General features: G+C 36.6%; 1 protein-coding gene across 2 annotated transcripts in view; it reads left to right on the top strand.

The window, feature by feature from the left end:
* Positions 1-22,532, top strand: part of UTRN (utrophin) — a 309,333-nt gene that overhangs the window by 262,599 nt on the left and 24,202 nt on the right. For both annotated transcript variants that reach the window (XM_054279111.1, XM_054279109.1), the window contains 7 exons: positions 1,411-1,496; positions 8,187-8,344; positions 10,646-10,812; positions 13,223-13,334; positions 19,667-19,803; positions 21,420-21,458; positions 21,706-21,771. In XM_054279111.1, coding sequence (XP_054135086.1) covers positions 1,411-1,496; positions 8,187-8,344; positions 10,646-10,812; positions 13,223-13,334; positions 19,667-19,803; positions 21,420-21,458; positions 21,706-21,771 — 765 coding nt within the window. The remainder of the gene's footprint in view (positions 1-1,410; positions 1,497-8,186; positions 8,345-10,645; positions 10,813-13,222; positions 13,335-19,666; positions 19,804-21,419; positions 21,459-21,705; positions 21,772-22,532) is intronic.

Raw genomic sequence — 22,532 nt, 5'->3', positions numbered from 1 at the left:
AGGGAAATAACTTTATCAGGGTGTAAAAATGAGCCATTTAGATGGCAAGGTATGCCAGAATGATGTAGTGTCTGTGATTGAAAGAGGTAATTTGAAGCTAAGCTTGAATATATAAAAAGGTGACACTTTTATAGCATTCTGGAAAATTGGGTCCCGATTTTCCAACTAGGCAGTAAAAGTAATAGATGTTTTTGATTAATTTGGCAATAATTTCTGTATACCTCTGTTCTGTCTTATGGAATGAAGATACTGCTGTCTAGTGTTACTAGATTAGATGATGTTGTAAAGAAAAATGCATTAATATTTTTAAGTTGCTTAGCTAATTTATCAACAACCTAGGAGTAAATTAATAATTTTATATTCAGCACAACATTTGTGGAGTAAATCAGACAGCACACCATATGCTGAATGGATGGGATAGAAAGAGATATGTAATAATCACTTCAAAAGTAATTAAAGTATATATAACTTCTGTGTGACAGAAAGGACCAAAGTAAGGTTTGAGGTTATAATTAATTTAGTGTTATCTTACTTGTTGGTGAAAGACCCAGCTAACCTTATGTGTGTAAAATATAGAGTTCAATTATTCTACAGTTGTTTGGGGTTTTTTGCCACGTCTCATTTAAAGACAAATTGTGTGTTTTTTTAATGTTTGAAAAAAGAAAGAATTCTTAAGAATGTGTTTCTGCATTGATCTTCTGAACTTCAAAATTGTCCTTTTCCCTGTAAGCTGGGTTTGTTGTTTTAGAGTCTTTCTGAACAGCATTTGCCCTGCAGGCTTAACATTACTTGCTTTGGTACCTACTTCTCTGTTCTCAAGTTGCTTTTTACGTTTGGACATACTTTTTTGTAGGCTGGACAAGATGAGCCTGAAGTGACATTGCTTAAAAGGAATGACAGCTCCAAATCATTGAATTAGTGCATGTGATTGCCTCTTTATGTCCCAAAATTGTGTATGTTAAAAGATACACCAAAACAAAACAAAAAAAAAAAAAAAAAAAAAAAACAAAAAAAAAAAAAGAAAAAGAGATTTAATTACTCTGATGTCAAAACTTGGTTTCATCTTACAGTCATTGTATTTCACACTGAGTAATAGGCCTTCCTGCTGTGTGCTCATGTATTTTTTTCTGTGTGTATCACATTAATAAATTACTTTCAGAACTTTGCAGAGCTAGATGTCTGTTCTTTTGTATTAATACAGGCTGTTTTGACACATAACACCACTTGGAAGGCAAGCTGAGCTTTTAGGAGGGAAGAATTCTTAATGCGACTTTTAGTGTTAATGGTTTTTTTGAGATCTGAAGTATATTTGAAATGTAGCTCTCCAGTGTCTTTGTATTATATAATAGATTAGAGTTGGAATGAAATAAAATGAAACTGTATTAAATTGTCTTGTCTTTATAATTTCAGTGGCCGAACTGGAAAAATTCGAGTGCAGTCCCTGAAAATTGGCTTGATGTCTCTTTCTAAGGGCCTTCTGGAAGAGAAGTACAGATGTAAGGAAGAATTTCTTTTACAAAATACCCTATATAATTAAGTCATATACAATGACAAAAACCCTAGCAAAATTTGTAGTAAAACATTTCTCATGCTTAATGCAAGGCACTTTTCTTTTGAGTAAGTAAAAGAGAATTCTTTCCATTATCACCAGTGACAATGGCTAAAGTAGGATTTCTATCTTGGCTGGAAAGTATTGCTGTCCATTCTAAATCATCAGAAGTCACAGTACTGCAGTCTCCAAAAGAAAAGGAGAATATAGCTTTGTGGAAGATAGAGAAGTACTATATTTGATTCTGTTATCTCTTGTATGTATATATGTTTTGTTTAGGGGAAAAAAGCAAGTTAGTGCTGATTGCATCAAATTGATATGGCTGATAAAGCAAGGAAATACATCAAAATCCTGCAACTGTATTTAGTGTTCTACAAGAAAGACTATCTGAACTCTAAAAATGGTTTTCTAGTGTATGTGCTTTTTGCCACAATTGCGCAATGGAAGTTTAAAATACGTTGATTTTAGTAATCTCATAAGCTCGAGAAATACCGAGTAATATAAAAATATTTCACAAAAAGAAATGCAGGACCAGAAAAGAATTTAGTAACTTCGTGGCAAAAAAAAGCCCTGACAAATACAGAAAAGAAGATGGAGCACTATATTACAGCATTCTAGATGATGGACATTTTTATATTATGCACATAATCTTAAATTTGCTGTTCTTTACAGTAGTTCCTTGACTCATTTTGGAAACCCATGAAAAAAATTATAGAGACTGAATTTGCTCCATGTACCTTTGGAGCTCTGCAAAAACATTTCTGCTTTCCTTAAGAGCATTTGTAAGCAGTCTTGTAAACTTAGTTATTAACATTGAACAAAAGTAGAGGTGTTTTATGCATTGGGACATATTTTGACATCTGAATGACATACTGAGACTTTGGGGTGTTTAGTTCCCTTCTGTCATTTGACATGTGTGTGAAGTATTCCATAACTAAAAAAGGGCTTGATGGACATTCCTTTGTTCCATGATGACAGTTCAGGAGGCAATCTGTTATTCTGTGTGAAATAAAAAGCTTTCATAAAGTGTAGGAGTTAGGGTGTGGATGATAAACTGATAACCCTAGGAAAAGATGGCTTGAAAGGAACTCTAAAACCTGAGAATACTCCTATTAAATTGCTATTGGTAATACATTATTATACAGTTGCCAAATACAGGCACTGAAGCAGAATGAGGAAATTACCTGGTCAGCTTCATATTTATGTTGTTGCTTTGTGTTTAGTAGTAAAATTAAAATGGCAGCTGGTGGTGGCTACAGATTTTACATAATTTATATGAGCAAGATGGACTTTTACTCTGAAGGATGCTGTGAGAAGTCCTAAAAAAAAAGTTTCAGAAGACTTTTGTACCTAGTGATTGTAACTTCAACCTGAAATATATCTGAAATTAAAGTAGTTGCTCGCATTCTTGAAGTACAGAATTAATAGTTAGATAATGCATCCTTTTTGTTGTAACTTCAGCTCTGATCAATGTGCCAGGCTTTGATATCTTTGTTAGCTCTGTTGTCCTTATGAACCTTAAAATTGTCACAGAAGAGCGCTTCAATCCAAAAGAAATTTTGCTAACAAAGGAAGTGTGTCAGGTACTGTTCTTGCTTTGCAGTGGCTTTTGAAGTCAGTGTTTTGGGGTCCTCTGGCACGAGCTGTCACAGACTCATCTTTGATATGAGCTCTTTTGGTTCTCTTGATTTTTTTCATACCCTACTAATCATCTATTGTTGAGAGAAATTTTGTCACATCTACTGAGTTTTCAGTCCTTAAGCAAAAATTGTAATGGAATTCCTGAGTGTTTTCAAGAAAGTCAGTCACTTGGAAAAAAACAGGACCTCCAAAGATAGATGCTTAATGCTAATTACCTGCCTTTAGATTTTTCCCTTTCTTGGACCAACTCCTGGCATTTGCTTCTCCTTTTGGCTGTTCTAAGAGTTTCTGAGGCGTTGGCAATCGCAGGCTGCTCTGAGAGTGACAGCCATCAGATGGTTGTGGTTAGAGCCCTCAGCAGAGCACAGACTGTGCCAAAAATGCACTAGCCTTGGAGAGGCAAACTCTTAGAGTAGTTGGTGGTAAAATAAGCAAGTTTTCTTGTTTTAAAAACTTTTGGCTGAACCCTTAATTCTTTTGTAAAACTCTTGACCAGAATGTTTGCTGCTCAAGTGTTCCACCTTCCTATAGACTGTATGTTCATTTCCAGTACAGGGAGGTTCTTTTCACTTGACACATTTTTAAAAAATGTTTTGACAGAGAAATTTTTGTGATTTTTTTTTTTAATTTAATTAAGCTTTTTTCAAGATTCTAGACTTCTGGGTTGACATGAAAATGGGTCTTTAATTAAAAGCCTCAATTGCTTTAGAGGAAACACTGAAGCCTCAGTTAAAGAATGCCGATTCTTGAAAACATTTAAGACATGGTTAACTTCAAGCACATGCCTGAGTGGTCCTGAGAATTAAAATGGACCTGCAAAAGTAATTCAGTAGTTGCGGTCTGCTTACATTTATGCTTTGGGCTGAGGAGTCTCAGGCTTCTTTTCTGTTGTTGAGGCTAATGTCCTGGTCTGGCCATAACCATGCTATTCTCTGCTTTCTCTTCTGACAAGGAGTGTCACTTGTGAGCTACAGAAGAATGCATTTGTATGTACTTTACACTTGTTTCTAACACCCACAGCCCAAACTGGCAGCAGAAACAGAAAAAACCCACATGGAGTTTTTTTACGGTGTGTAGCTTTTGGGTAATGTGTAAAATCTTTAGGATTTGAGATGAAAAAGAAGGGCTATTTAGTAAATCCCATCTTCTAAGCAGTTCAGTTTTCAAGTGATGTACAACATCCTTGGAATGTGGTGGGGTTTTTTTACTGTTATGTTTATGTTGTAAATTTTCAAATAATTTGGAACTAACTTAAAAAAAAAGAAGAAATTAGAACTGTTTGTGACAAGGCCACATAAAATGTGGCTTGTGAACATCTTTCTACTATCTGATTATCCTTTTGATTCAATAAACTTTTCAATATTTTCAAGTATCCCTGTCTTTATCAACCATTAAGTACTTTTTTTCAGGTTGTCTAGCTAACTGGTTGCAATCCTCAAAATACTAGTGTGAGGCTAAATTTATTTAACTGATTTCTCTTTTCCTGGTTTATGTTTTTTTCATACAACTCTGCATAATCTTTTCTCTGCTTCCTTAGTCATTCTTCTTGTACTTTGGTAGAATCCCTTATACAGTTTAACCTTTATATCAATGTATTTTATGTTGAAACTCTTTTAGTGTGTATGTACATGTTAACAAATTTCATTTAAAAGAGGTTGTGGCTTTTAAGATGGCTGATGTGTGATGTGGAGAGTCTCCCACTGGTGGGGAGTAGGGTGCTGGGGTGCTCCCTGTCAGAGCTAAAGCAAGCTCTCCTCCATCTCCTAGTTGAGAGATGTTCTTGCCATGCCTCCTTTGCCAGGGAATGGCTCATGGGTTATTTAGAGTAGGTAGGCCAGATAACAGGAGCATTCTCACTTTCCATGCCTTCAGTTTTGGATCTTCTCCTCCTGTGTGCCGCATTGAAGGCATCAAGGAGTTAGGGAAAAGAGGGTGCCATCCATGAACTTCCTGCACCTGGACAGCCTTTGGTTGTGGCACAGCTGGCAGTGTTAAGAAACAAATGATTTGGAGGAGTTTGAGATCTTCAAAGGTATTTCCTGGTTTTCTCCTAGCTAATCACTTTTCCCTCTCCTGTCGCATCGTTTTCCTCTATTTACCAGCTCCACAGTCAAGTGAAGTTTTAGGGCCTAGGAAATTACTGCCTCCCAGCTCCAGCAGCTAATGAATTGTTCTTCTTTAATGGCCTGTTTCCACTGCAGACTGATGCAAACAGAAGGAATAAAACAATTTTTTTCTTTTTTTTAATATGCTATCAATTTTTTTAAACTGACTCTTAGAAATTGAAAAGCTTTGCCATCTTCGGCTGAAGATAGCCAGGATCTGGGCTTGCCAAGAGGACCCTGCAGCTGTACAGTACTAATTCTGTCCCCTAATTCTGTCTGTGTTGGTTGTTTTTTTCTCAACACTGAGTGAACAAGATGCTATAGCTGGTGTTTGACTAGGCAAGAAAGGGAAAGAAAAATACACTAAAATCTAAAAATTAGTTCAGTCATTTTGATTTCTTTTTTTTTTTTTTGTGAAGGTCCTTTCTTCTGCTTCCACCTCCTTTGAGAAGAAAAAAAAACCTGTGCCTGGGCTGTCTGAAGCACACTGACAAAGCTTGCCAGTTGCTCTAAATGAAGGGCAAAACAATTTACACCATGTAATAAGAGTTACTCATGAGTGTTTCTGAACAAAGGTTGTCTTTTTCTTGATCAGAAGTGCAGTCAGACTGAATTTTCAAATGTCATTTATTTCTAATTTATTAGTGGTTGTTCTGATGGGAAACATGAAAAAGGAAGGGCATTATATAGATGGATTCTTTTTCTTTTAAGATTACTTGGGGCTTTAATCCAAGCCAGCCATTGAGTGAAAAAGGGGATTGTAAAAACCAGCTGGAATGAATATAATAATTTGATTCCACCACTTTTGTAATTTGTTCAAATCACAGAATGAAAAAATATTTATTAGATAAAGTCAGCATTTAAGATGTTTTCAGAAAAGATTAATCTCTTGACTGAGTGCTAATGTACACAGCTACAGAGTTCATAAATCAAAATTGTTGGCAGAAACATTAATGTTTTTAGCTGAGCATTTTAACAATTAAAATTGTCCAATCAAAGAAGCGTGCTAAGAAAGCACATGAGAAATAATAACTGTACTGCTGACAGACCTATTAACTCAGTGTTTTACTGTGAGTTTAGGTACAAGCACTATGTTCCTTCCCAGTGCCTGTATCTGGAAAAATTTTCTTTATCCCTTTCAGCATCAATTTTTTCCATTGTTGCAGTCATCCTGGTTCACCTATTTATACTGCAGGGCTTGACACCTGCCTTAGAAAAATGGAGTCAGTGAAGGAAAAGTATATGGAAGCAGACATGGTTATTCAGGAAGAAAATGTGATTATTGCTTATCTCAGGTCTTTCTGGCTGCTGTTTTTGCTTTAAGCTATTTCACATGGCCAGATGTGACTTGTGGTAAGTTTCAGTCGCAGTTCAGAGTGATTGTGCTTCTGTCCCTAACCAGCTGAAGCATGACATATTTTTGTAGTACAAGAAGTGGATATATGAAATATTATTTCATTCTTCATGGAAACATAAAATAGTTTGATTTGGAAGGGGCTTTAAGAGGTTATCTAGACCAACCACCTTGCAATGAGCAGGGTCATCTTCAGCTTGATCAGGTTACTCAGAGCCATGTCCAGTCTGGCTTTGAATCCAGGGGTAGAACATCTACCGCCTCTCTGGGCAACTTGTTCTAGTGTTTTGCTACTCTCATTGTAAAAAAAAAAAATCCTTAAAAACTAGTCTAAATCTACCTTCTTTTAGTTTTAAAACCATTACTACTTGTCCTATTGCAACATGCCCTGCTAAAAGCTGTGCTCCTAGCTTTCCTGTAAGGCCCCTTTGAGTACCAAAAAGCCACAATAAGGTCTCCCTGGGGTCTTCAGGTTTAACAACCCCAACTCTCTCAGTCTTTCTTCAGAGTGATGGAACATCTCTCCTATGATGAGTTTTCAGCCTTTTTCTGGATCTGCTCTAACAGTCCTTCCTGTGCTGGGGATGCCAGAGCTGGACTTGGTACACCAGGTGCAGTCTCATAAGAGCAGAGTGGGCAGAATCGCCCCCTCAATCTGCTGTCCATACTGCTTCTGATGCAGCCCAGGATACAGTTGTCATTCTGGGCTGTCCAGCTTTTTGTCTGCCAGCACTTCCAAGTCCTTTGCCACAGGGCTGCCTTCAGTCCCTTCATGCCCCAGCCTGAACTGATACTGGCCATTGCCCTGACCCAGGTGCAGCACCTTGCACTTGGCCATGATGAACCCCATGAGGTTCCCAGGTTGTCCAGGTGTGGATAGCATCCCATCCTCCAGGTGTGTCAGCCACACCACTTGGCTTAGAGTCACTTGCAGATGCTGAGGGTGCACTCAATCCCTTCATCTGTTTTATTAATGAAGATATTAAATAACACTGGTCCCAGTACGGGCTCTTTAGGAACATCACTCATCATTGTTGTCCGTCAGGACTCTGAGCTGTTGGCCACTACCCTGTTGTTGGCCACATCCAACCAATTCCTTATCCATCTAATAGTCCACCCATGGAATCCATCCCTCTTGAATTTAGAGAAAAGGATGTTGTGGGGGACTGTGTCAAAAGCGGTACAGAAGTCCAGAGAGGTGACATCTATAGTCATGCCCCTGTGCAATAATGTAGTCACTCTATCATGGAAGGTCATTACGTATGTCAGGCAGGAATTTTTGCTGGTGTAACTGTGCTTCCTCAAATCACCTTCCTGTCCACTATGTGCCATAAGAAGCCATATATCTTCATTTTTTTGACCTTATTTTTCTCATTTTGTATGGTTACGAATCAAGATTAGATGAAGGTTCTGGGACAGTGGCCGTTTGTAACCACAACAATAATATGGAAATTAAAAGCTTGAGCTGCAGCATTACTGAATAAAAGGAGGTGTACATGGAAATGGAACGAGATGGTATCTTTTGTTGATGTTGCAGACCTCTTCAAGGAGGTGGCAGGCCCTACAGAAATGTGTGACCAGAGGCAGCTGGGCCTTCTGCTTCATGATGCTATCCAGATCCCACGACAGCTTGGGGAAGTGGCAGCCTTTGGTGGCAGCAACATTGAACCCAGTGTGCGCAGCTGCTTCCAACAGGTAAGATAAAGACCTTCATGTGAAGAACAGACTAAAACCAAACCCTCTCTTTTGTTTACAGATTCACTTATACATGCTGATGTAAAAAGAAGCAAGGAATATAAAAACATCCACTGGGTTTTGAACAGAAATTAAAATGCTCCTGCTACTAAGTATGGGAAATTCATGTGAAAATGCAGCTGGGAAAGATGGTTTATGGTTTAGGAGAGGATCAAACAGATTTTGTTTGGCCAAAAGAATATATAAATCTTCATGATTTCAACAGTGTTTGCGGCTCTAAAAGCTGTTAAAAAATTTTGTACTGGCCAATTATCCTGCTTTGCATTGTTCAAAGCAACCCAATGCTGTGAGAACAACATGCTTTTTCCAGCTGGAATAAGGCATGATCTCAACAGAACAAGAAAATGATGTTGATAGTAATTTTTGACCTTGTGCATGAGGAAATTATTTCGCATTATGTTACTGACAAAAGGCCTTGCAGTTGCATGAAACTTCAAGCATAGTCTTTTTTATATTGCAAGCAGAACATGGAATAAAGCTCTTGCAGCCTGCTGTGAAGCTCCACGCTACATGCAGGGGGTTAATGAGGCTGCAAGGAGTGTCTGTCTGTTTAAAGAAGATGAGAATTAAAAACAGAATGTTGTAATGGACCACAACTAACTCAGACTTTTTCAAGGATGCCTAAGGCTCCAAATGTTAGGTAGTGATAGCCGTTCTGCTTCAGTGCATTATTTTTATGAAAGCAGCTGATTTGAGCATTGTCAGAAATTTTATATGGATTAAAAATACACCACAGCTTATATAAAATTACTGACTTGGATATTTCTTATTTTATTGAATTGAACATTAAAGATTTTAGTGAACTTTCAGAGGATTTTCTTTTGTTATTCTTTCATAGAGATTTCTACATTTTTGTCCAGTTCTTTAAAAAATGCGATTGTGCTGACTTTTTTCCCAAACTATTAGATTCATTTCTGGATTCAGGTGATTAGGATTGGAAGAGTGTTTTTCCAGGTCATGAATAATTGGATAGGTACTTACAGAAGTTCGTTTCACCAATTAACCATGTAAAGCTTCCCCTGATGTCTTAACATTGCTGCTTCAGACAATAAGGGATGGTGCTTGAATTATCTATCGCTGCCTTTGAGTGGTTTGAGTCATATTGAAATAAATTTTTCATTTATCATTCACAAAGGGACCCTTTATGTCTCTCAAATATCTACCCCATCTCCCATGCTATTCAGCTATGGGTGGGGGGTACTAGCAAGATACTGTTTAAATACTTGATGTATTATTACAATTATACTGATAATGAGGTTGCAGTCCCTCAACTCACAGGAGTAGTTCAAGTTTAGTCCCTGGTTAGGACAGCATAGAGAAAATGTGCAGCTGCATGTCAGTTATCTCAGCCCAGTCAAAGCAAGGATTTTGTTGGTGAGGAAGAAACACTCTTTTGTTTCCATGCTTCTCCCTCTTGTTGCCAAAAAGCAACTTGGACCATGAATAGGTTAAGAAGCTTTCCATCATGTGTTACCATTTAAGAATAACTTTCATTTTAAGCTTTATTTTATTGCTTCTATTGAGCTCAGAAATATTGAGCTCTGTTGTTATTGCTGGCAAAGTTGATGAATACAATACCTTTGTAGCTAGGCTCCTCTTAAAGAAAATGTGGAAGTGTGCTTGCTTCTTAAAACAATCATGTTAATACATTAGCTCGAATATGTTCTTTCAGTGACTGGCTATAAATGCCAGATTCCTTTCTTGTTCTTTGCCTGTTTGTTTGTTTATTGTGTGTGCGTGTTATGTTTAATGTACTAACTAGAAAGAACACCATGGGCTTAGGACACAATAAAAAATTGGCAAGTCTTGGGGCAATCAGTACACACATGCAAACACTACTGACTTTTAGTATTTTGTCATCAATCTTAACTCAGAAGATAACCATGTCTTCAATATGTCTGAATTGCAGAGTGTGCTTGCTTACTTTTCGAGTCAGTTCAGTTGAAAGACAGCTTTACTTTACAGTCTGTTACTTCTGTACTATGTCCTCTGTCTTTCTTACCATCTGTCCATTCTATCACAGCTGTTTAGTCTTCTAAAGTCTTAATGACTTATTTTCTTTATTTTAATTTTCATTGAGGTTATTTCTTTTATCCTGTAAATGGTTTTGGATTAAACTGTCATGAAAAGAATTTATGCAGGTTGTTGGGGTCTTTTTTCCATAGATTTTCTAAGGAAAATCTAGTCTGTTGTTTTGTTGTTGTCTTTTTTAATTTGGATGTGGGTTTTTTCTGTCCACAGAACCACAATAAGCCAGAAATAACTGTAAAGCAGTTCATAGATTGGATGCGCTTAGAACCACAGTCAATGGTGTGGTTACCAGTTCTGCACCGTGTGGCAGCTGCAGAAACAGCAAAACATCAGGCCAAGTGCAACATCTGTAAGGAGTGTCCAATTGTTGGATTTAGGTAAGAGGAAAGGTGTTGGGTACAATATTTCTCTGAAAATATCCACATTTTTAAGCTTTCCAACAAGTGAAGTTTTTTCCTGTCTGTTTTTCCACTGTTTTCCTTCTTTAAGATGGGATCTGTCACCCATGGTGAGGCCACAGTGTGGCCTGAGCCAGTGCAGTTCTGGCTCGTGCAGTGCCACTGTTGGGCACCCAGTGGTCCTGTGCCTGACAGAGGCACAGGGTGGGCTGTCATCAGATGGTTTTGGATTGGTGGATTCAAGAGACAGCAAATGAAGTATAAATGCACCACATGTGTTCTGTAAGCACAAGATCAAAAGGAGATGATCAGTAAGAAAAAACATGGACTGTCTGTCTGTTCTCCTGCATAAGGCTTGGGAAACTCACTTATGCCAGGCAGTATAAAACAGCCTTCAACATCAATCTTTCCTTGCTTAAAACAAACACTGATATGTTGCTGTGATGAGACTTGCAAATTCCCTGTGTCCCTGAACATAACCTAACTTTTCTCTTTTCAAAGAAAGGTGTGAATTCTAAAAGAAAATGTTACATGGGGAATATTCTTCATGTCATTCTTCTAAGCTGTAGCTGTTACCCTTAGTAGGTAATGCTATGACTAACATGCATTTGTAAATTGATTGCTCCAGTGTATAAAGTGATGCAAACCTCATCTCCAAAATCTGCATTAGAGGCCAGAGGTGAGCATAACTGGCTTTTTTCCTCTACTGTGGTCATGGAGTCTGATTTATTATCTAGGAAAAATATAAAGCAGTCAATCATGTAAACACTTCTAAGATTTTTCTTTAGGTATCTAGGCAGATGAGGAATTTTTGTTCATCCTTTTAGAGGATAATAATATGAATCTTGAGGTCAGATTCATCTTGCCTAGTTTTAGGAATGCTGGCTTTAGTCAATCTAATGGGATTGAGCTAGCAACCCTCTTTTTCTTTTTTTATTATAAATATAGGTATGTGATTATTTGCAAAAGTAATAATCTGATCAAACTTTGTTGCCTGTCTTAAAAGGAGATGACATTTTCCAAATGTTCCAGTCTTTGTTATTGTTTGAGGAAGCATAAGGTGACAAAGCTCTGGCACAGCTGTGTTATAGTTGTCTAAGTTTCACTATGTGTAGGAGGGCAGAGAGATGGAAAAGAAGACAAAGACTCATTTAGAATGGGTCATTCTAAATAATTTCTACAATGAAGCTAGAGTTCTGCAACAACAGAAGCATCTAGCATCTTAGCAGAAGGTAAATGTAGCCATTTAATGCACTGGCTCTGAGAAAAGATTATAAACAAGTTGAATCAGCATCTTTTAAAGTGAACTTTTACATTTATAGACACATATTCTCTTGCAAAACAAAACATAAAACTCAACAGGGGAAAAATGTGGGGTACTGAAAACTGCTCTCAGGAAGCAATTTAATTTAAACTTTAACTATTCAGTAGCTATTCAGTTTGGTTCAGTTAGCTCATTTTAGTTTCATACAAAGGAAATAACCTCATCCAGTCAGAACAACCATAGCATAGAAACAGTGGGTGCAATCTGGAACTGAACTGTTGATGTAGTCTAAATAAATAAATAAAGCATGTTCCTGGTGATTACATTTAGTACAAGGGATACTGTAGAAGTTTGTTAGCCTATTTATATATACACTCTCTTAAAAATCAACTAAAAGTAAACAAATAATTGTATATTTTTAACTGAATTTTAAATTATTCTTACAATTCATGAATTCTTGAGAATTTAATTTTCTGAAATGTGTGTTGAGTTTCTGAGCACTAAAATTACTTACCAGCCTTTAACTGTTAAGTATAAAAACTGAAATAAACCAGTCTGGTTTATAGAAGTTTTTTTTGAGATAACACATGAATAGTAAATAGAGGAAAAGAAAAACTAAAGCAATGTAGTTTAAAGTCAGTAAAAACTTTAAAATTATAAATTCTTTCCAGTCCATCAGTGAAGCTGATGCCTGTATGATTTTCTGCATCAAAGCTGCTTGGGCAGCAGGTGATTGATATATGCAGTTACAGACTCTGTAATGCATTTCAGATGGCTCTCTATATTGATATGGAGACATGGTATGGAACTTGTAAATACTCAGTGAGTTGTGTAGTGTAGGAAGGTTCTGTGGACCAAGAGGGCTGCAGGTTTGCTGTGTCCCCTGCAGCTGCTGCAGTGGCACTGCTGTCCCTGGGCCTGCAGCCGTGATGAGCGCTGCCCGTGCCACGTTCTGGTTGTGCACACTCACACGCTGCAAAGTTCTCTCTCAGCTAATCCCAACAAACTCACTGTGTCCTTGTGTTGCTGCTGCTGAAAAGCAGGTGACCCATTTCAGACAGTAATTTGCTTTGTGAGGCTTAATTAGAAGTAAACCTCTAATCACTTTGTTTAATGTCCCCACAGGTACCGGAGCTTAAAGCATTTCAACTATGATGTCTGTCAGAGCTGCTTCTTTTCTGGCCGCACAGCCAAGGGGCATAAATTGCATTATCCAATGGTGGAGTATTGCATACCTGTGAGTACCAGTTTGCTCAGTGTTTCTAATGGATAACAAACCAGATTTGAGGTCTAAATATTTTTTCATAATCTTTGTTACCTAGCCAGGATTTCTTTTACATATGTTTAATACAATTTGTCTTCCTACCTTTCTCTTTGGAAGGTATCGGGAACTTTTCAGGTTTTGCTGATTTTATGTAGGGAGTGTTTGGATTCTATAGAAATGGGCAGCAGTATCCACCTCTGAGGAAACTTAAACTTTACTTCTGATTGGTAAAACAAAGCTTGAATATTAAATGTAACTGCTGTTCTTGTATACTAACATATATACATACATGATAAGGGTAAAAACATGGCAGAGAAAAAGGACTTGCTTTACTATTGCTGTACCAATGGCAAAGAGATAATATTCTAGAAATGCACATTAATATTTTTAGGGGGCTATGTTTTTGGGTACAGCATTTCCTTGCTTTGTGAAAATGTGGCTAGAAATAGACTGTGTTTCATTCTGTTGTGTAAATGCTATTTACTGGGACATATAAAAGTTTATGTGGAGCTGAAAAAAACCCCAAAACCCAGAATTAATATAACCAGAAATGGTGTGAGATGTTTACCAGCAGTACCTGACAAAAATTAATTTTATAACACTGTATTTTCCTAATGATGTTTCAAACACAATTTTTTTAAGGAGATTCCTAGGAGTCTTTCTTTACTGAAGGAGTGGCTGGGTTGCTACACACAAATACCACTTATGCTTTTTTTATCAGATAGCTGTTTGCAGTCAAAAATTTTACCTTAGATATAAATTAATAGGATAATTTGCATGTGCTCTACACAACAGTGGTGAAAGTTCTGCATGCTCAGAAAAATTCAGACCAGAAAGTAACTAGAGCTGATTCAACAGTGACAATTTTCAATAGTGTTACGAAATTCTGTGTTCTTCTAGTAGCAAAAATTCATTAAGTTATTTGTCTCTTTTGATGTAGTTGTTGGACTTACTACCTGTGTTTTCCCTCTCTTTTTTTTGTCTGGTGTGTCTTCTGTAATGGAATTCAAATTCTATAAAGTAGTGGTTTTACTTCATTATGGTCAGAAAATAAAAATGAGTGATGTTAATGTATTTTCATTAATTCTATAATCAAATGTTAATATTTTATTGATAAATCTGCATGTCAAGGAATACTCTGAAGAACATTTTTTAAGTAGATTTGTTGGGTTTTTTCAGCTAGTTTTAATGTTTATTATATTTAATTACATGACTATTCTAACCTCAGGATTTGGAGTTCTATGATTAAACATCATTAAAAATTCACTTTTTTTTCTGCTTATAAATCTCATCTTTAGTGGAACAGAAATACTCTTTTTTACTGTCTATAATGTGCAGGAAATTCAGAAATTGAGGTGTAAGGAGTATTGAAACAGATTATGCTGCTGGTCTGCAGGATAAGATATCCTTCCTGTTGAGTTAGTCAAATACAGATTACATCTGGTGTGGGGTATTGTACTTTCCCTATAACATTATGGTATCTTTCTCATGAATTCCAGGTTTTGTCTGAAGCAGAAGGTTTGATATCTAAGATGAATTTTCAGGTCTTGTTAAACAAGTTCACATTGTTTAACCGTGAGCTATCTCATTTACAAGTGAAGGCTGACAAACTGAAAATATATTCTGGAAATGGCTGGAATCCTCTCTGTCCCTGGAAACAGGGATGGCTTACATTATAATGAAAATTTCTGTTACTGCTGCAGAAAAAAAAAAAAGTGGTTTTAAGGCAATATTAGGTGTAAAATAAGGTAGTGTAAGGCAAAAGCCCCTTCTTTCCATGAAATATAGGAGGGATGAGGTGACTCCTCTATGGGATAATAAGGGGAGTAAAATGACATTCTTGATCAGAGTGAAGGAAGGAAGGCCAGTCTAAATAGGGGAAAAGGAAGGAACTTGAGGAAGTTTTAAGCAGAGCAGAAGAAAAGAAATGACATGGCATTCAGGTGATGCATAAAATTAGAGGTCCAGAGCAACCCCAGTTAATTTGGAAGTGGAATATGAGAGCTGGAGTTTTATTTGGGTCCTGATCTAAGTGTACTCTGCTACCTCTATTTCTGTAAAAAGAAATGACCCATTCTATGAACAGACTTAGATGCCTGTTGGACTTCCATAATCAGTACCCATATGAAAATTATTTTAACTAGCCTTATCCAGTCTAGGTCTGGAATAAAGAATTGATTTCATGAAAAGAATCCTGTATTATTTATTCTTGCTATTTGTAATAATGCTCTGTGGTTGGTATACTAATTTGTTGCTAAACCTCTCTACATATTGAACTCATTAAATGCAATGCAGTAGTCAAGAATTGCAAAATTTTTTGCAGTTAGTAGAATAGCTTATATGTTTAAATGGAGTAATGCTTGAAAAATAGCATGGACCTGGGTCTGTGAAATAAAATAAAAGCACCAAAGACCCCTGAATTGTTCCTTAGAATCCATTATATTACAGTACAAATAGCTTGAACAGGAAGAGTGCATCTGCTCTGCCTTTTCAACTAAATTCAAAGGCTGTTGATGTTAAAATGGTGCTTTCTTTGCCAGTGTTGAAAAGCAGAGTACAAATGCATGTACTCACCAAACTACATTAATAAAATCTAGCTTCACTTTCTTACTGCTAATGCATATTAATACATTTTCATCAAGAATACTAGCAATAAATAGGTTAAAAAATGCTTCCATTACTTAAGCTGACATTTAGAACTGGAGCTTAGTCACAGATGGATGGATGACCATTTAATTGTCTTCAGGTGAATGGTTCGGTGTAGGGTATAAAGGGATTTCTCCAAAGCACAGTAAGTTCTTTAAAAATTTAAAATAATTTGGAGGATGGGTTAAGGAATATGTTCTCCATTGTAATGACTTTTGTGATATTTGCTTTAGATAAGAATTGCTTCATAATTTCAGATTAGGACCATTTACTCCTCATAGTTTTATGTAGTTACTGCATTCTAATCTGTAATGCCATTTTGCATTTGTCCTAGCTTGCAATTTAGTTTTCTTGATGCTGGGGGGAAAAGAATCATTTTAATAACTTCAGTTATGTCTCTTCTTTCATCCATGATTTAGAGATAGATGTGAGAAGCATCTGAAAACATAATTCTCTCTTAGGTAGTAGAAATGCAAAATTATTCTCATTTATTTTTCACCTTTACATAATCTTTGTCAGAAAAGATGGGGAAATAAGTTTCTTAATGTAAAATTTTACACAGATGTGTAAAAATATTGTTAGATTTTCCTAGCATCTAATTTGAGAGTAGTCCTACATAACTACCCACACAGTGTATTTTTAGATTTTTTTGAATTGGAAATCCTCTCAGTAGTGGCACTTGTGTTATATTAATGTGGTTGTGCTTAATGACAGCATACTTTAGGGAGGTTCACATCTCTTCTGGGAATCAGTTTCTCTGTATGTATTAAAACAGCTAATTGGTTTTGTGTTAGCTATAATAAATGTAATTAAGAGAATGATGACTTAGGTGTAGACTAGTCCTTTTACATAGCTAGATGCAGTGAAAGGAATAAGAATGTGGGCTTCCATTTGAAAAAGAGATTACTGAGAAATAAATAAAATTAAATATATATGTATTATAGGTATTCTATATTATTTATTCATTTTCACATATTTATTGCAATTTTTATATTATATGTTATGTAATTTAGAGCTCTACAATTAGTTTATTACAATCTTGCTATTACTCTTTTGGCAATGAATACTTGTTCTATTTCCAATATACTGAAAGCAGACACCAACTGGGTTTTTAAGATATGTATAGAAAATGTATTTCACCGTGCTCATTTTTTTTCCACTGCTTTCCTGGTTTCTAAATTTTTATTGGATTACAAATAATTGTATCTTAGTTTGTGGCTGATAACCCTGTTTGTGCCTGGCTGGTGTATTGAAGAGCACTGATACCAGTTTGTCAATGATGTTTTGTTACGATGTTTTTTTAGTTGGATATGGATATAAAATATTTCTTCCTAAACTTTGTCTTGCTCTAAGAACTGAAGTTTTAAATTCCGTTTGAAGGCATGGTCTTTGGAATGAATTTTCAGTGAAGGAAAGTATTTTTTCTTTGCTTTTGAAGTAGGTCTGAAGCAATGGTGCTATTTGTACTATTGATTTGTGTGGAAATAGCCAAGATGTCATGATGTAAGCAGGTATACAAGGTACCTGCTAGTTTTAATTTAGAAGATAGATTCTACACAACAGTTCCTGGCTATTCTTTTTTTAAAGGAAAGTGTTATAGTACACCTCCCTTGGCATGATTTTGGATTGGATTGTATTTTGTGGTTATATGCCCAAAAGGAAAAAAAAAAAAAAGGCCATTTTTCAGAATTGCACCTTAATTGTATGTGAGTTAAAATAGTTCTTTCAAATCTGCTCAAATTTCACTGGTTAGTTTTTGCAATGCTCAGTCAGTACACAGTCATATAAGTCCTCTTTCTGAGGATCAGGTTGTCACACCAAATAAAGAATACACCAGAGGAAAAATTTTGGCAGCTCAGTAGACATTTATTTCTACAATGTGTGGGTATTAAAATTTTAATTCCTTGGCCTTGGGGCAGAGTTCCATCTGTTGGAGTTACTGTTGCATGAGAGTGAGCAGCCCTTTGCATGGCTACATGTTCCTTCTTTGGATGGTGCAGTGGTTGGAGAATGATTTTGTGAACCCTCCCTGGATTCACTTTTTTAATTAAAATTCAGGGTTTCAAACAGCCCTTGGTCACAAATTTACTCTGTTGTCTACCTTTTAAATCCACATATGAAAAGCTCCTATCAACACCAGTTTGTTTTACTCTTTTTATTGCTCATCTGAAATGCATTACAGAGTCTGCAACTGCATATATTGTACACACATTAAAATATATAGATGAATATTGAAATATTTTTAGGTTTTGACAGCAGAGAATAGTTTGCCTGACCTGCCTCTAGGCCACTTGGTAGTACTTCAGGAAAAAGATGACAAAACTGAAGTCTTCCTGTCTATTTTTCCCATGGTTGTCCATCGGCTTTGGCATCCTTTGATGCTAACGGGCTTCTCCCAAAGCAGAGGGTACAGGAATGCAATTTGTAGTTTGTTACAGAGTCTGGACTGAAAATCTGTAAAAGCTGTTGCAAATATTCAGGTAATTCTGGAGGTGAATGGCCATGTTTTCTTTACTGCAGTTGCAAGAGAAAATTCTCAATAGTACCAGCTGGAAGGGGATGTTCTGTTGAAATACTCAGCCCAGTCTGAGCACATACACTTTAAATGCAGACTGTATACTATTGTTTCTTTCTGCAAATCTCTTTATTGCCATTTTTGCCTTGTATTTTATGCCTGTATGTATCCCTGCTTTTGTAGCAGAAGTTAATTGAATAGTATTACCAAAGTAGTGCTGCCATTATTACTGTGATTATCACCAGTTAAAGGGATTTTTAAAAGCAGTTGAATAAATTTTAATCTTGTTCTCAGGATAGGGTGGTGGGCAGGGAGGGAGCAGAGATGAAAGGAGCTATGCAGTTACCAGTTTTGGAAGAGGCTGCATCAGTTAAAAAGCTGCTGGGAGGGATGGGAATGTTGATTGTAACTTGTAAATTTAGACTTGTAGAATCTTGTGGCTAATCTATGTCCTAATCTTACTCGGTGGTAGTAAGGAGATCACTGAATCAGTCTGAGTTTGTTACTTCAAGCACCAATTGTTCTTATCAGGCCTGCCTGTGTTTTTGAACAGTGCCTGTACACTGGCCACCGCTTCATCTGTGAACTTTTTTGACTCTGGAATATTACAGGTAGTGGCAGAATCCTATAGGAAGAGATTTGGTTACTGGAGAAAGTGCTTATGAAAATCTAACAGAAAATAGGTTAGCACATACCATTCCCATCTTGTGGTAAAGTTTTCCATTGCAGCTCTAGAGTGGGAAGCAGTAAGGGCTATATCTTACCAATTGATTTTTTCCCTTTTAAAATTTTTTCTCAAAAATTAAATTATTGTGTTTTTTAAGACTGCATATAAATGTTTAGCTTAAGACTTGAACCTGTGTCAATTTTTTTCTAATTTATAAGGTAATTGGTAGATGCATTTATTGCTGGGAATTTGAAGCCTAGCTATTATTTTCCAGTAGATGAGAATTTTTGGTGCCTTAACATTATTGTTGTACCATATCTCAGGACACTAAAAAGGCAATTTTAACATAACTGAGGTTTTAAAGTTCTTCCTTGTTAACTTTTTCAGGACAGAACCAGCAGTATTAATCAATAACGTTGACATTAAATCAGCACTATATAGCAATGTTGATTTTTTTTTTTTTTAATTTTTTTTAAGACAACATCTGGAGAAGATGTACGGGACTTCACAAAGGTGCTGAAGAATAAATTCCGGTCCAAGAAGTATTTTGCAAAGCATCCCCGGCTTGGCTACTTACCAGTGCAAACAGTGTTGGAGGGTGACAACCTGGAGACGTAAGCTTGGTTTATAGAGCAGTGGCTCCTGGGGTCACTGGCCTGTTCCATCAGAACCAAAAAGCTGAAACTCAAAAGATAGCCAACAACAATTGCAGAGCCTTGTGCTATATTATTCTGTGCTGTTTCACATTATTTGCAGATCTTCTCTATTATTTTTAAAGTAATGTATTTTATGTTTAGATTTTTATTGGCATTGTATTATAAAGCCAGGGACATTACAATGTCCTTGGTAATGGACAAAGCAGGTAATTTTGGCAGGGGCTGAATAGCTGGTTTACAAAGAATGCTTTTGAGAGACTGGGTTTTTGGGACTGCACTGCTTATTTTATTATGTCAAAATTCCTGGAATTAGAAATTTCTGAGTTAATTAGGGTCCTACAGCCTTCAGAAATATTGGTTGCCTAATCAAAGAGAGCACTCTTAGTGTCTCCATGGTATTATTTATGGCGCTGACAGAAGTGCTCCACTTTATTTACTCACTTGGCAGTTGTCAGCAAAAGACACTCTTATAAGAGCAAAAATTAAGATGTGTTGACAGGGCGCTAGAATTAGTGTCATGGCTTGACTGTCCCTCACATCCTGGAGTCTGTGGCACTGCTGCACAGTCTGAACACAAGATAGCAACAGCCCATGGGAGGCTTCAGCAAAGACACTCTGCATCCACGCAGCAGCTCAGTGCCAGTGCCCACAGTCTGAGGGCTTTCATGACTGTAGGGCTGTGCCTTTCATTTGCAATAAGTAAACAAAACCTTCTCATTAGCAGTTTAAGAGACAGGAGGAAGTGATCTGAAAACTGTCTCATTGATAGCCTGGCTTCTAAGGAAGCAATGAACATTCAAATGTTACCCACCAGGGCAGTCTTCAGCTACCACCAACCCAGGAAAGCAAAGCTGCTTTAATGTGGTGGAAGTTTGCCAATGCTGCCAGAAATTGGAATGATAAAACTATAATCACAGGTCAGAATAAAATTCTGTTGGTCCAGTCATGTGGGAAATATACAGATAAATTGTCAGCACCATGCTGAGAAAAATCTTGGTATTGGTTGTCTGCCCTGCAGGTGGCAAAACTCAGTAATACATTCCTGCCAATAAAAAAAAATAAAGAAAATAAAAAACTCTTATAGTTATTCAAGTGTGAGAATGTAATACAATATGTATTGAACTCATTATTTTGATGCCTAAGGAAAAGAAGCATTGATTACCGTGACTTATGGGGGATGTTTATTGTTGGGGTTTTGCACCTCACTTTTTTAAAATACATTTTATTGTTTGCTTTAAAATGAAAGTTCCAGTACTTGAGCAGAGTTTAAATGAATTGATTATGGTTTATGAACTGCAGTTCAATCAATAACATGATTTGGATTTTTCTTTAAATTGATTTTTATGTAACAAAATTAAGTATGTAGGTCAGTCTTCTGCCTCTCCATGACAAGTGGCAGTATTTGTTGCTGTCACTTTTCTACATCAATTGTTACTTGTTGAGGGTGGGTTGCTATTTAAAGTATTCTGTGTTTCTCCAGCTTTCTCTTGCTTAAATAGTACTTAAGTTTTTGTTTCATAGTTTAATTCTTTCACTCTCTCTTTTTTCTTCTTTTTTTTGTGTCTTCCTTACAGTCCTATCACTCTCATCAGTATGTGGCCAGAGCAATATGAGTGAGTATGCACAACCCCTTTATCTGGAAAGCCTCATTTGCCAGTTGATTTCTTTTAGCTCAGTTGCAGCTAATCTGATGTCCCTGAATGGGACTATAGGGCACAGCTGACCCAAAGCAATAAAGCCCTTGGGAATATAGTGCATGTATTTTTTTGTCATCAGTCTAACTTGATTTAAAAATAATGTTGTCTATATCATTAATTGCTTTAAAAACCACTAATTTTTTTATTATTATTTTTAAACTAGTCCTTCCCAGTCTCCACAGCTGTTTCATGATGACACACACTCCAGGATAGAACAGTATGCTACTAGGTAAGAGAGACATGGTTTCTCACTAGTCTGCTGCATTTTGTGGTTGATTCCTGCAGTTTTTAATGCACACTACTGGTTAGATATTATTTTTAAAAGATATCTTTCTCTGTGCTTACAAGATTTACTTCTTAAATCATTAGGTTCTTATTATGATCATATTAAAAGTAAAATATATGTGCTAAATCTATCATCTCTCATACAGAATGGAAGCTGCTGCAAAATTGCGTTATTTCTAAAATGTGTCATTATTGGTTTCTTTCTTAATTTTTAACCTTTGAAATAAACAGAACATGTTCTATATATAGGTTTTCCCAGGAGGATATTAGAGCCAGGGTTTTGTTTTCTTCTGTGATAGGCTGACACTCTGCATTACTGTTGGCTTTTAGCAGAATAGGTTGTAATTGCAGATGTTTTATGTTGTGGCTTTTGTGGGGTCACCCTAGTCCTGCTATGATAAAATGTCTGTTATGCCAAGGCCATCTCAATGTCTGTGTTTTGTTTACTCACTTCTGTACATTCAGAGCAGGTGATCACAGAATCATTAAGGCAGGAACAGACCTCTAAAATCATCAAGCCCAGCCATTAACTCAGCATAACTGTGTTCACCACTAAACCATGCCCCCAAGTGCCTCTCCCTTGTGCCTTTTGAACACTTCCAGGGAAGGTGGTTCCAACTCTTCCTTGGGAAGCCTATTCCAATACCAGACCAGCTTTTTACAGAAGAAAATTTTTGTAATATCTAACCTAATACTCCCCTGGCA

Source organism: Melozone crissalis, unplaced genomic scaffold (assembly GCF_028551555.1).
Source record: "Melozone crissalis strain CALT ecotype California unplaced genomic scaffold, PUWL_Pcris_2 ptg000027l_1, whole genome shotgun sequence".
NCBI classification, from domain to species: Eukaryota; Metazoa; Chordata; class Aves; order Passeriformes; family Passerellidae; genus Melozone; species Melozone crissalis.
This window is presented reverse-complemented; position numbering and strand designations above follow the sequence as displayed.